Raw genomic sequence first — 14891 nt, 5'->3', positions numbered from 1 at the left:
CAGCAGGGCAGGGGAGGGTCACAGCCCCTTCTTTCATCACGGCTCTGGGAGGCGAGGTTCTCCTCCCCGGGCTTTTCTCATTCGAGCTGTGGAGGAGGTGGGGGAGAGGCTGGAACAACTTCTGGTTAGAAGAAATGGTCCCAGGGGCTTTCTCGGGGCCTGTCCACACCTCTAAATGAGGTGAAACGAAAGGAGCAGAGGAACTGCTGTCGCTGTAGACATTTCTGGTGGCGTTCAGAGCATGTGCTCACCCGGGACGGATGTAATCGCACCCGCGGTGAGTGAGGGCAGGCGCAGTCCCCGTCACAAGGTGATGACTAGGCCTTGTCCTCTGCCCCCAGTCTAGACAATTAAGTCTGAAGCCTCAAGTGGAGCTCTTTGCCAGAATGGAAATGGAACGAAGTTTCACTCCTTCCAAATGAAACTTTAAAAGAGAAAATTTGGCAGCTCAGGAGAGCCGAGCCCAGGTTTCTGGCTTGATCACCTACTTCTCTTTCCAGTCATGAGCCCATCACTCGTCTGCTCGGGGTTTCTTTGGGCACTTCTCAGAGGTTCATTTCTATCCTAGGAGATCTGCAAAACCAGATGCTTGACATGTCATTTTGGCCTTTTGTCCTCTAAAACTTGCTGTTCACAACCCTCAGGCCTGGGGTCTAGAGTCAGATGTGTGTGGTCTGTGTGGCTTCTCTGTTTGCCCTGCCCCTGCTGGTGGGGTGTTAAGTCCCTGCTGGGTGCACAGTGACATGGGCTTGGCAGGCCTTCCTTCCGGTGCTACTGGGGGTCACGACTGGTCCTTGCCTGGCTTTCCTGCCGATTCCTCACGAAGGTGCCAATTTGTCTTTAAACTCTTGTTCTCAGTGGTGGTGTTTGTGTGCTGCTCTGTGTGGACAGAGGCTGTGGTTTTAGGAATTTGGGAAGTAATCGGACCAGGTTAGCACACCAGCCCAGCCCTCTTACCGGCCATGCCTCCTTGAGCCCACACAGTGAAGGTACTGACGGCCATTTTGTGAAGTGTTGGAGATCTAGCGACAGGCCGAGGCAGTGGCTGGCATAATGTATGCAGCAGCATCTGTACTCAGAGAATGTCAGTTCACCTTTTCAGAAACAGGGCCGCATCCTCAAGATGTAGACAGTGTACTCTTCCCAGATGCTAATAACTTTTTGAAGCTGTAATTTAAAAAGGGAGGGTGGGGGCTTTTGCTGTAGTAAGATAGAAGTTTTCCTACAAAAAATTATTATACAAAAATTAGACAATAAAAATAACAGGTGAGGCAAACATTTAAAGTTATATACAACAGGGGCGCCTGGGTGGCTCAGTCAGCTGGGTCTCTGACTTTGGCTCAGGTCATGATCTTGTACTCTCTGAGTTCGAGCCCCATGTTGGGCTCTGTGCTGACAGCTCAGAGCCTGGAGCCTGATTCGGATTCTGCCCCTCCTCCTCTCATGCTCTCTCTCGCTCACTCGCTCTCTCAAAAATAAATAAACATTAAAAAGTTTAAAAAATAAAATTATATACAACAATGATCCTCATAATAGTATGGACGCAGTTCAAAAGACATGTTCAGTCCTAAAAATAAATATCCCAGCAAATCTAGGACACCATACATTCATGCACATAGGCGTTTGTATGTGCGTGTGAGTGAGAAGATAGCTTGGTGGGAGGAGGGGTAAGGCAGAGCCAAGGCTGCTGAATGTGGAGATAAGGACAAAAAGTACAGCGATGAGGGAGAACTTCCTGCCAAACAGTTTGGAGGCAGAATTTGGCCAGACTGAGCCAAGAGGAAAGACTGGGACGAATGGCCCTTTGTCCCATGTCCTTCCGTGGGTTGCTGCATTCATCTGGGCTAGAGTATTTGGCATTCAACAGTCGTTCATTATTTAAAAAAAATTTTTTAATGTTTATTTCTGAGACAGAGACAGAGCATGAGTAGGGGAGGGGCAGACAGAGAGGGGGACACAGAATCCGAAGCAGGCTCCAGGCTCTGACCTGTCAGCACAGAGCCCGACGCCAGGCTCTAACTCACAAACTGCGAGATCATGACCTGAGCCGAAGTCGGACGCTCAACCAACTGAGCCACCCAGGTGCCCCAACAGTCGTTCCTTATTGAGGCAAAGCATTAATGTGCAAGGAAAATTGTATACAAAACCAAGGCCAGCTACTTCTATGTTGATGTGACATTATTCCCTGGTTACATGTAGAATAACTTGCATTTCAGACTGTATGAAGCTCATTGCCCCAACTGGTAGGTAAATAAGCCTGTTTCTCATCCCGCTAGACAGGAACCTAAAATACATGAGATTTTTTAAAAATGTGGTAAAAATCACATAAAATTTACCATCTCAGCCATTTTTAAATGTGCAATATGGTGCTGTTAAGTGTGATATGTTATATTCACACTGCTATGAAACAGATTTCTAGAACTTTTACATCTTGCAAAACCTAAACTCTGTACCCATTAAACAATAGCTTCCCACCTGCCCCTCTCTCAGCCTCCAATAACCAGCGTTCTACTTCCTGTTTCTATGAATTTTAGTACTATAGAGATCTTATGGAAGTGGAATCAAACAGTATTTGTCCTTTTGTGACTGGCTTATTTCACTTTGTATAATGTTCTCAAGGTTCATCCATGTTGTAGCCTGTGTCGGGCTTTTATAAAACATGAGGGGCGCCTGGGTGGCGCAGTCGGTTAAGCGTCCGACTTCAGCCAGGTCACGATCTCGCGGTCTGTGAGTTCGAGCCCCGCGTCAGGCTCTGGGCTGATGGCTCGGAGCCTGGAGCCTGTTTCCGATTCTGTGTCTCCCTCTCTCTCTGCCCCTCCCCGTTCATGCTCTGTCTCTCTCTGTCCCAAAAATAAATAAAAAACGTTGAAAAAAAAAAATTAAAAAAAAAAAAACATGAAATACATCAGAGTATGTATTTCACCCCACATTTATTTTAGGAACAAGGGCAGGCTAGAGATAGGAGGTGGGGGTATGAGGACATGCTTTCCTTGTATAATGAAGTGTAGATATTGTTGAGTTTATCTCCTTGTTATGTGATTCTCTCAGGTTTTTTTCTTTAAGTTTCTGACCACAAATTAACTCTAAAAGGGAGATGTTTTGTGCTGAAAGACAGTAATCTACAGGGAGCTTTATCAGACATCCCAGGACACAGTGTCATCTGTAAGAGGGTATTTCTGATGCCTGAGAGGTTTTTTTTTTAAACTCAGCCTGGTGTGATTTCATTCCAGAGAGCTCAGAAATATGCTCAGCAAGTCTTGCAAAAGGAATGCCGACCAAAGTTTGCGAAGAAGTCCATGGCGCAGTTGTTTGAGCACAGGTACAGCATGGACTTACCGCCTTTCGTGAAAGAGGCCCCCAAAGTGAATGAAGCCGAGTACAAGTACGATCCTCCTTTTGGATTCCGGAGGTTCTCCAGCCAAGTCCAGAGCCTCTTGGAGATATTGCCTGAGCACGACATGCCTGAACACTTAAAAGCAAAGAGCTGTAGGCGTTGTGTGGTTATCGGAAGCGGCGGGATACTGCACGGACTAGCACTGGGCCATGCCCTGAACCAGTTTGATGTTGTGATAAGGTACATGGGTTCACCTCTAAAGTTCAGTTCACTGCTGTTGGTGTAGTGCCAGTGAGGGGTGCAGGAAGTGCTGCAGGCCCCTGCCTGCAGGGGATTTACTGCTTGAGGAGTTGAGACACAAACCTGAAATGATTGGATGTCCCCAAACTGCGCCGTATCAACCCTAATATGGCAGAACCTTTACAGAGGAGGTGAGGTTTGGAAGACTGGGTAGATTCAGGAGGAAGCCTGGGTGAGGCAGAGCCAGGAAGTGGACGTGGTGTTGGGGGGTGAGCTAGTGAGATGCCTGGCTTTGGGGAGCAGGGCTCGGTGTAGGTGCACCCCACGAGCAGTGCTGGAGGGATCGTGGGGAGCACACAGTCTGAACTCCGTTCATCCTAGATTCTCTCTGGTTTAGCCAACTGAAAATTGTTTTCCTGATCGTAAAAGTAAAATGTGCTCATTCTTGAAGATTAAAAAAAAAAAATACAGGAAAATGTAAGAAAGAAAATAACCACTCATAGCACAAATAACCAACCACTATTAATTTGCTGTGTTTTTTCCACTTTTGTTCTATACACATACTAATGAGTGCATTTATATTCTTATAAAGTATTTTGCTTTTTTAATCTAATATTATGAACAGTTTCTGAGGTCATTAAATATTTCTTAGAAAATTAACTCTTCCAAGTACTTACCGTTCCTCTAAATGAGAGTATCAGAAGTTATTTAGCTGTTCTGTTGTGGACATTTAGAATTTTTCAGTTTCTTTGTTATTGTGAAAATGCCTTGCACATTCTCATACTTATGTCTTTATCTCTGATTATTTCCTTTCCAAGAATTCTCAGAATTGTTGGCTTAAAGATACTCGAATATTTTTAAGGCTCTTGATACATTTTGATAAATTCTCCCCATCTGAAGGATGTGTAGAACCAGGAGCATGATGAAGGCATGCTGGGCCTTCATCAGATTTGCTCAGCAGGAGCGTGTGGATTTGACCAAAGGCAGGGCAGGCGAGGGCTGGGGACTGGGTGTTGAGTTTGTAGTCCGTGCACGCAGTGTGCGGGCCTGGTGTGAGGCAGAAAAAGTGGAAATGGAGACTGAAGGATCAAATCCGGGAGATATATTGAGAAAGTAAATTGGGGAACTTCCTGACAGCTTGACAATTAATGGTAAGGGATGCCAGGATTTCTAGTCTGGGGTCTCAGGTGTTAGCAGAACTGCTGTCAGAAGCGGAGTAGTTGGAGAAAAAAATCTCTGGTTAGTGAGGGAGTATAACAAGATCCATTTCAGATATTCTGAGTCTAAAAGTGGTATGTTCGCATAATGCCTTTGTCCCCAGTAGCTGTGATCTCAGGCAAGTTTCCTAACTGTCCTGTGCCTCTGTTTCCTCATCTATAGATGGAGGAAATAATAGTATGTACCTCATAGGCTTACATAAAGACAAAATGAGTTCACAGATGTAAAGCACTTAGAACTTAGGGTAAAGCATTTAGTGTCGGGCTTGGGGTAAAGGCTCAATGGATGTTAGCAGCTCTGTTTGGAGAATTTGTAGGATAGACGGGGGCTCTGGAGGAGAGGACAGGGGGTGTAAAGTGTTTGTGGGAATGAATCAGACTTTTGTAAGAGCCAAGATAGAAGAAATAGTTAAGAATCTAGATTTTTTTTTTCTTAATGTTTTATTTATTTTTGAGAGACTGAGCACAAGCAGGGGAGGGGCATAGAGAGAGGAAGACACAGAATCCGAAGCAGGCTCCAGGCTCTGAGCTGTCAGCACAGAGCTGGACACGGACTTGAACTCATGAGCCATGAGATTATGACCTGAGCTGAAGTTGGACGCTTAACCGACTGAGCCACCCAGGAGCCCCAAGAACATAGTTTTAAGGCAGAAGGGGTGCCATGGGCCCCAGCAGCCAGAGAGCAGGAATGATGTGAGGTGGGGGGGTAGGAGTGGGGCCTCCAGGGTTATAAATGTTGGGGTGAAGAAGGATATAGCCCCTGCCTTTCATTGAATGCTTCTGTGTGCCAGACACTACCTTGTCTGCTTTAGATGTTCTTGTTCCTCAGTGGAGCCATCACTGTTGGCATCATAGATGAGCACCTTGAGGCACTGCAGGGCCCAGGGTCCGGGCAGGACACAAACAGTCCACATGCAGGGTATGAGGCTTCCAGAACCTAATCCCCGGTTCTGCGTGATCAGCTGAAAGATGCGTGCACAGGCAGCACTGGGGAGGCAGACGGGACCCCATGCCCATCTACTGGTCTGTGACTGGGATACAGGAAGAGAAGAAGAGAGAAGCCAGGAGTTGCAGGCAGTGCACACTCTGGGCCAGAGGAGAGGTGTGGCGGGAGTGAAGGGTGGCCCTGGGCTGGCCTTGCAGAGCAGTGGGATTTGGCTCTTCAGGGAGGAGGTAGGTGGGGAGATCTTAGGTGTGGAGCCCCCCACCCTGGCAGGAGGAGGGAGAGGCTGGGAGAGTGGGAAAGGGGCTGGAAGGTGGCCCGATGCCCAGTGGTGGCCCACACATCACCAGACTGGGGAACAGGGACTTCATGTGTGGGCATTGGGAGGCCACTGAGTGCTAGGGATAGAGAAAGGGTTGCTTAGCCTGATGATGAGGGAGAATATCAGTGAAGAAGCCTTTGCAGGTTAACTTTTCGGTTTGAAACAATTTCAAATTTAACAGAAAAGTTGCAGGAATAGTACAGAGAACTCGCATTCACCCTTCCCCCCAGATTCTCCAACCTGTAATGCTTTATCACATTGCTTTATAATTCTCTCTCTCTCTCTCTCTCTCTCTCTCTCTCTCTCTCTCTCTCCCGTTACTCTTCCGAACCCTTTGATAGTTGCAAATATCAAGCCCCTTTACCCCTAAACAAGTCAGTGTGTATTTCCCAAGAACAAGGGCATTCATTCTATTATAGAACTGCAGAACCACGGAACAATGTTGAGAATCAGGAAATTAACATCGATAAAATTTAGACGCTGTCTACATCCTTATCAGATTTCACCAGCCACACTGATAATGTCCTTTATTTTAAAATAAGAAATGGGAAAAAATAACCACCTCAGGGGCATGCCTTGCATTTAGTCATCGTGTCTAATAATATCTTATGATAATCCAGAGGTAGGTATCAGATCTAGAAGAAGTGGCAGCGGAATAGAGAAGGAAGTTGGGATACAGGTGTGATAATACAGGGGAAGAACCAAACAGACATTTTTTGAGATTACGAAACTCTTTAACTGGGTCAGTTTGCTTTCAGAAGAATTCTTACAATTTGCCCCCAAACAACGAGCCTGGTAAGAGCCTTTGTTGATCTGACAGTTGTAAGTGTCCCAAATCCTTGCTTTAAGGATGCACCTGGGCCTATTGCCCTCCTTGGTCCTGACCCTGTCGGTCTAAGTGTGGTTTGTGTCTGCCTTGCCCTGGTTTCTAGGTTTCCTTTCTGCTTATCTTTTTGAATTCCTGGCAAGAACCCCTCATATCTGAACACAGTGGGAAGCTTTCAAGGCAACATCACTGGTGCCCAGAGAAAGCCTAAAATATAATATGTTGGATTAGCTTGAAATGGCAGGACTACATGGGATTGCTTGACATTCAGAGTTGAGGTATGGGTGTCCCTCAACGCAAGGCTGCTGGGAGGGATGCCTTCCTCCGGACCCACAGCCACTCCCAGTCCTAAAAATGCAGGGGACGCAGTGCAGGGACTTTGTATGATATGATAAGAGGGTTGATGGCTTGCTTTGTCAATTTATCTTTTCCTTTTTATTTAAATAGGTTAAACAGTGCACCAGTTGAGGGATATTCAGAGCATGTTGGTAATAAAACTACCATAAGGATGACTTACCCAGAGGGTGCGCCACTGTCTGACCTTGACTATTATTCCCATGACTTGTTTGTTGCTGTTTTATTTAAGAGTGTTGACTTCAACTGGCTTCAAGCAATGGTGAAAAATGAAACCCTGGTAAGCACTAGAAACTCAGCCATCTAGTATTCTTTCATAAGAAGTGGAGGGGTCTCTAAGTGTAATTACAGACTTTTATTTTTTAAACAAACACAGTGGCATACATACAGTTGACCCCTGAACAGTGTGGGTTCGAACTGCGTGGGTGCACTTATGCACAGATTGTTTTCAGTAAATACAGTATAGTATTGTAAATATACTTTGTCTTCCTTAAGATTTTCTTAATAACATTTCCTTTTCTCTAGCTTACTTTACTGTAATAACATAATATAATATAATATAATATATAATACATATAACATACAAAAGATGTGTTAATCGACTGTTTATATTATCAGTAAAGCTTCTGGTCAACAGTAAGCTCTCAGTTAAGCTTTCGGAGAGTCCAAAGTTATCTGTGGGGGCACCTGGGTGGCTCAGTCGGTTAAGCGTCCGACTCTTGATCTCAGCTCAGGTCTTGATCTCAGGGTTGTGAGTTCAAGGCCCCCATTGGGCTCCACGCTGGGCATGGAGCCTACTTAAAAAAAAAAAGTTATATGTGGATTTCAACTATGCGGGGATAGGGTGGTGGTGCCCTAACCCCCACATCATTCAAGGATCAACTGTACTTTTGTGGTGTCTCTAAAATAACTACTCCCTTTGTAGAAACGCAGCAGTACTCCTTGTTGAGAATTACTTTCAGAATTTAAGGTTACGTCACATGTAGAAACTGTGATCATTACTTAAATGGGAAAATCAAGTTTTGAACCAAAATTGTTACTAGTGATCACCTACCTTACTCACCAGACTTGAGTTTACATGCCTTTTGGCTAATCGAGAAATTAGACTTACTTGGATGAGTATAAACCACTGTGGAGGATTTTCAAAAGAATATATACAAAACGTTTGAGGAATATTCCCAAAGAGATTCTCTAAAAATGCTCTGATAGGTGGTCCCCTTGTTGGAGGAAATTCACAGAATTCCAAAGGGGCAGATGTTGAGGAAATGGCCCTCACTTGGTCATATGCCCTTTTGTTTGTTGTAATAATTGATCACATTACTTTATGGTCCTACCCATGATGCTGAAATAGATTCTAGGAGCCAACTATCTATATACACACAAACTAGCCGTCTGCAAAATTAATAGGATATATTACACTTTTCACATAAGCTCCATGTGATGGAGAATTTGTATCTGCAAAGCCTGATTTTGCATAGGTTATGATGTGGACTTTCTGTTGTGTAGAAGTCGACCTAGTTGGAAGATGAAGCACCTATGAAATAACTTTCAGTTTCCAGAAGACTTCACAGGACTAGACAGATAGAGCAAAGCCATGGAGAGGACGCAGGGTGAGGGCCTGGTCGGAGTGGGTCACTCGTACACTTAATACCCTTAAATAGGATCTGTTCACCTGGTCTCCCCAGGGACAAACGATGCCTTTCAATCCTAAAAAGGCTTACCATCTCAGGTCATTCCCTGGGGAATTTCCTCCCCATGGAAACCAGAGCCGACGCTGCCCTTCGTCCTCTTGTCCAACACCACGTTCGTAAATCGGGTCCTTCGGGGTGGCTACTTTGAGTTGAGTTCTTGGATTCACATAGATCTCGGTGACTTTGCTGTCAAATGCAGCAGACAAGCCCACATGGGGTCACGCCATAACTCTGGGCTGATTAGCAGGGGTGTGTTCTCACCTGCTGCTGGTGGGATAACCTTATTAAATACCCCTAATGATTGCCTGCCTTCTTTCCTTAGCCATTTTGGGTGCGACTCTTCTTTTGGAAGCAGGTGGCGGAAAAAATCCCACTACAGCCAAAACATTTCAGGATTTTGAATCCAGTTATTATCAAAGAGACTGCCTTTGACATCCTTCAGTACTCAGAGCCGCAGTCAAGGTTCTGGGGCCGAGATAAGGTATTGTTGCAACTGAAAGTTAACTGTTCTTCTCTGTGTTGGAAGGGAGACAGCTGTACAACTTTCACTTGGGCTCAGCTGTATACCCAGAAGAGTCATCCAGTGTAGAAATGTAGTCACTGAGCAGATAGATGCTCCGTGTGTGTTTCCTATTCTGCATCTTGACTTCAGGGCTCCTCATTGTTTACCTGGCCTTTCCCCTGGTGACTCCTGTCTTCAGTACAGTCAACACGTTAACACTTAGGTCCCTGAGATGTTATTTAAGGTATTCCTAGTCGGTGACTCCATATAACTAACTGCTGGAGGACACTGAAAGACACTTTGGTGGTCTGAAAAGTTCTTTACATTTTTAACTCTGTGCGCTGCTTAAGCGAAAATTGACATTTATCTTCACTTTACAGGTGATGGTAAATAAAGTTCGCCCCCCAGAGCAGTGCTTTTCAGTTGATGCTTGGGTCTCATCCCACACTTTCTGCTTAATTATTCTGTGTGGTGGTCTGTACATTGGGACTGTCAAAGCCCCCTGGGTGACATTATTTTGCAGCCTAATTTGAGAACCTTTGCACTATATTGGCTGTTCACTGCAGTAGGGATTCTTTACCCGCATTTAGCCTGTGCTGCCACCAGGGAGGTGGCAATGGCTTTATCACCTATTTCTTTACGATCCGAATAGCTAAGCCTGTGTCTTTAAAACACTTTTTTAAAAGCTGGAAATCACAGCTTTAAAAATTGTTTTAATTAAAAAAAAATTTTTTTTTTAATTTTAAAAAATTAAAATTGTTTTTTTGAGAGTGAGAAAGAGTGCAAGTAGGGGAGAGGGGCAGAGAGAGAGAGAGAGAGAGAGAGAGAGAGAGAGAGAGAATCTCAAGCAGGCTCCACATTCAGCACAGAGCCTGAATCAGGGCTTGATCCCACGACCCTGGGACCATGACCAGAGCCAAAAATCAAGAGTCAGACACTCATCCGACTGAGCCACCCAGGCACCCCTTCCTTAAACAAACTTCCAAGCAAAATCTCCCCATATGAAGGAAAGCAAGGAATTTGGAAATGGGGGCCAGTGCTGCTGCTCACACTGAGAGCCTGAGATATTGCCCAGGAGATACCTGGGGCTGGTCAGGGTCACAGTTTGCAAACATTGAGCTAGGCTCTTAGATGTGGTCAACCAATAGGCAGATGAGCAGACTCTTCTGTTTGCCCTATGAATCAAATTCTAATTAAAAATGTTCTTTAAAACACCTATGTAAACTCTAAAGGAAGAATTCTGTGTTTCATAGGAAAAACAAATACCTAAATAGGCTCCTTCAAACAAAAACCCAGTTCTTTACTGTGATCGGTAACCGCTAACCCCAACTCTGGCTCCAGCCCCAGGCTTGAGCCATGAACACAGCTGAAGCTCTTCCCTTGGCAGGCTGCCGTTTTTCTCAGGCGTCTGCCCTCTCGGGTGCTTTCCTGCTCTCCCATCCCTGGGGAGGGCCACGTAGTTTCTGCCCACTGCAGGAGCATGGCCAGGACCAGTCTTTCTGGTCAGAAAATGGTTCCTTTTTTCCCTCGCAGAGGATAGTGGCCCTGCCCCCCTGGCAGCAGCTATCAGGGTCCATGATCCGGTTCACTATAGAATAGGTTGCTTTAGCTGCTCTTGCCCACCTGGGAGCACATTCGTTCCCCCAGAACGTGGACTTAAAACTTTTAGCCTGTTAGCATCAATTTTTTTTTAATTTTTTTAACGTTTATTTATTTTTTGACAGAGACAGAACATGAGTGGGGGAGGGGCAGAGAGAGAGGGAGACACAGAATCCGAAGCAGGCTCCAGGCTCTGAGCTGTCAGCACAGAGCCTGACGTGGGGCTCAAACTCACAGACCGAGAGATCATGACCTGAGCTGAAGTCGGATGCTCAACCGACTGAGCCACCCAGGTGCCCCTGTTAGCATCAATTTTAACAAAGCAGTTAAAAAAAAAAAAAGACTTACATAGACTTTGGCGAGATTCTTAAGTTATGAAGAGGTTTTACTATAAATATATTCAAGTATCTTTCAATACCTTTCGATTTCTCTATCTTCTCAACTGCCCTGTTTCTTTATTAAATTCCATCATATTTTTTAGACATAGGCAAATGCTCATTTGTGGTTTGTGTAGATTTTTATTGAAGAAGTAACCTTTCAAAAATGAGCAGATTTACTTCCAATAAAATATGAAATTACTGAACAGCAAATGGTATCAGAAACAAAGTTAGAACATAGAATAAGTGGGGGAAATTTTATCATATGTATGATAGTAAATACTCTCAAAGTACAGAATGATCTTATTACAGCAAAAAGAAAAGATGGGCCAATTTAAAAAATGAGGGAAAGATATGAACAGACATTTCACAAAGGAAGAAATTTATACTGCCAAGGAGTACATGATAAAATGTTCAATTTCACCAGTAATCAAATAAAAGTACATTAGAGCCACAATGACATTTTTTTCCTATTTTCTTAGCAAAGATTTAAAAGCTTGATAATGTCCTTCTTTGGCAGGAATACAGATAGAATTATAAGTTGGTACTTTTTCTGGATGGTATTTTGGCAGTAGATATCAGCTTTAAATGTGAATAGTCTTGACCCAGCAATTTTACTCTAAAAAATCTTATTATAAGAAAATTAGAGGGTTACGTGGCTGGCTCTGTCAGTTGAGCATCTGACTCTTGATTTTGGCTCAGGTCATGATCTCATGGTTTGTGGGATTGAGCCCTGCATGGGGTTCTGCACTGGCAGCATGGAGCTTGCTTAGGATTCTCTCTCTCCCTCTCTCTCTCTGTCCCTCTGCTCGATCATGCATGCACTCTCACTCTCAAAATAAATAAATAAAAACTTTAAAAAATAAAAATAACAATGTGTGTACAGAGATACATAGGGAAAAGCTTGAAAATGGACAACAAACTGCATTGTCAGGAACTTCCTCACGCATAGGCCCTTCCAGCAGACAGGGAAGTCTGCTGGATTAAGAGGTATGATATTGAGGAGGGCACCTTTTGGGATGAGCACTGGGTGTTGTATGGAAACCAATTTGACAGTAAATTTCATATATTAAAAAAAAAAAAAAAAAGAGGTATGATCTTAGGGGATATGTTCTGTAGGTAACATGCTCTGAGTGGTTTTTGCAGTCAAACGCTCTACCCCTCTGAGTGGTTTTTGATAGTTTCTGAGTTTCTCTCCATATACTTGCCCCTATGAGCAGTTGACTTCATACACTCCTCCTGTAAACCCTGATTGAGTTTTCCCGACCTGCTAGGTGCCACGCTGGCCACAGGGTAAGACAGGACACTGCCGTAGGGTCTTATGGCTAAACAGCAGAAAGTCTTCCTTTGGGTTAATTTCTCTTGAATTCAGTGACTGTTGAGTTTCTTTTTAATGAGTGACGTAGATGCAACACACCAAGGAGCAAGAGGTGGCTTTTGACAAATGATGAGCTTAGTAGAAGCTCCTTAATCCTGATTAAACTATGAACTTTGAAGGGTTCGCTGTTGTTCCAGTTTACGGAAAAGGAGAGTTGTTTCTGGAAGCCACAGACCCAAGTAGGATGAACAAAGTAGGTATATTTATTTACATGAAAAACCATACAACAGAATGTCATTTGCGGGTCAGCAGTGGCCTTCGGCTGGTGCTTAGACAGCTTAAGGCTTTCTGTATTTCTCTCTGCCCTGTGTACTGTCTTCACCCAAAACTGGGACAGAGATACAGAAAGCACGATTCCCGATTTGCAAGTGGAAAGATGGTGGACAGGAGGGTGGCAGAGTGGCGATTCAGTCAGAATCCAGAATGGTTCAGACATTTGGCGCACTAGGCCAAAGTCCATAGGATAATGTTTTGGGAGGAACAAATGTGGAGACCCTTAACTGGGGCCTAAAAATTGCCCAAATCGAGGGTGGGCAGAACCTGGCTTAGCAGCTATACATGTGAAAAATGACCTGGAAGTGTTTTATTTGCCAGGAGTGTTGGCCTTGGGTGGGAGGTAGCTTCAGATAAGCCGTGAACTCAGTCTTCACTGGCAAGAACTGAAGCTGCTGTGTTCTCTGGCAGAGACTGTCCACAGGAGCCCGCAGGGAAGGGCCCAACTCCAGAAACAGGTCCCAAGAAAGACTGTGGAAGGTCCTGTGACCACTGATTCCAGAACGGACAGACCTTCTAGATACCTAGACCTTCTAGATGCGTGTCGTGTAAGAAAAGAAATGAACTTGTTTTTGCAGTTCCGGTCAGTACATGTAGGACCAGTAGGAAGAAGGCTTAGAAGGAACACTGTTTAGCTTGGTACAGTAACTGCCAAGCCACCTCTTGGTGGTGTGTGAAAAGTGTCCACATCACAGACCATGTTTTAGAGTGTAAATCCCTGACTTGGGCAGGAAGTCCGACTTCAGGATTCTGGGATCTGTAAAACCATGTCATGTCTAAACTTGTGGCCCCCAGAGCAGCCTGTGTTACTCTGCAGAGCATGGATACCCCTTGGAAATCAATGAATTGTGCTCCTAAGCCTTGTTTTGTCTTTTCCTTTTTTTTCAGAATGTCCCCACCATTGGTGTAATTGCTGTTGTCTTAGCCACACATCTGTGTGATGAAGTCAGTTTGGCAGGCTTCGGATATGACCTCAATCAACCCAAAACACCTTTGCACTACTTTGACAATCTCTGCATGGCTGCCATGAACTTTCAGACCATGCATAATGTGACAACAGAGACCAGGTTCCTCCTAAAGCTGGTCAAAGAGGGCGTGGTGAAGGACCTCAGTGGAGGCATCCATTGTGAATTCTGAACACAGAGAAACCTCACTTGAAAATGCAGCTCTGACTCTGAAGGCTGTTTTTCCTAGCCTTCTTGATCCATTTCATCCTGCAAATACTTTGAAGTGCAGCTGGTGTTTTTAACTTTTAATTTAAAAAAAAAAAAAGTTTAGCTCTTCCCACTTTGCCCCCCCCCCCACCTATTTATTTGAGGTCAGTGTTTTTGCACAAACTTTTGTAAGTTAATTTTGAGAATTGAATGGGAAAGACTTTTCAAAGAGACTTGTATGTAATGATGTTTTATTGAATTTTAAGAACGTTATTTAATTTGTAAAAACTCTGTCCATGTCTACTGCACACAGAATACCAGGTAATTAAGTGGAAGGAGAATGGAGGTCACTCCTTTGATGAGAGTCCTGAATGCCTGATTCTGGTTCCTTGTTACCGTTTGGTAGGACAGATGTCGGGGGCACTTCCAGGATGATGTGCTCAGTAGCTAAACCACTAGTCCTGGTTTGGCCATGCTGCTGCGTGAGGCCTGGGCCAGTTGGAGAAGTTCACGGTCCCTTTCTGTTGTCGGGTCTGCCTTCTGTCAGAAGACTTGCAGGAAACAACCAGGGGAAACAACGTCCGTGGTCGGGGAGGGACACAGAAGACATTTTCCAGGTCTCCTGCATTCTCTGAAGCCACCTTAGGCTACAGAAGCCACCGTCTTCCCTGAAATGATGAC

The 14891-nt window shown here is 44.6% G+C and overlaps 1 protein-coding gene across 6 annotated transcripts in view; it reads left to right on the top strand.

Moving 5' to 3' along the window:
- ST3GAL5 (ST3 beta-galactoside alpha-2,3-sialyltransferase 5) overlaps positions 1-14891 on the top strand; it is a 51069-nt gene that overhangs the window by 36094 nt on the left and 84 nt on the right. For 3 of the 6 annotated variants that reach the window (XM_049652091.1, XM_049652093.1, XM_049652092.1), the window contains 4 exons: positions 3231-3574; positions 7330-7516; positions 9250-9408; positions 13945-14891. The exon at positions 13945-14891 is cut by the window's right edge and continues 84 nt beyond it. In XM_049652091.1, the coding sequence (XP_049508048.1) occupies positions 3231-3574; positions 7330-7516; positions 9250-9408; positions 13945-14193 (939 nt within the window). In that variant the 3' untranslated portion in view covers positions 14194-14891. Of the gene's footprint in view, positions 1-3230; positions 3575-7329; positions 7517-9249; positions 9409-12902; positions 12977-13944 lie in introns of all 6 variants that reach the window. The other 3 variants (XM_049652094.1, XM_049652097.1, XM_049652095.1) reach the window with 2 other exon arrangements.

Source organism: Panthera uncia (assembly GCF_023721935.1).
Source record: "Panthera uncia isolate 11264 chromosome A3 unlocalized genomic scaffold, Puncia_PCG_1.0 HiC_scaffold_12, whole genome shotgun sequence".
NCBI lineage: Eukaryota > Metazoa > Chordata > Mammalia > Carnivora > Felidae > Panthera > Panthera uncia.
Note: the sequence above shows the minus strand (reverse complement) of the source record. Positions and strands in the feature narration are given on the sequence as shown.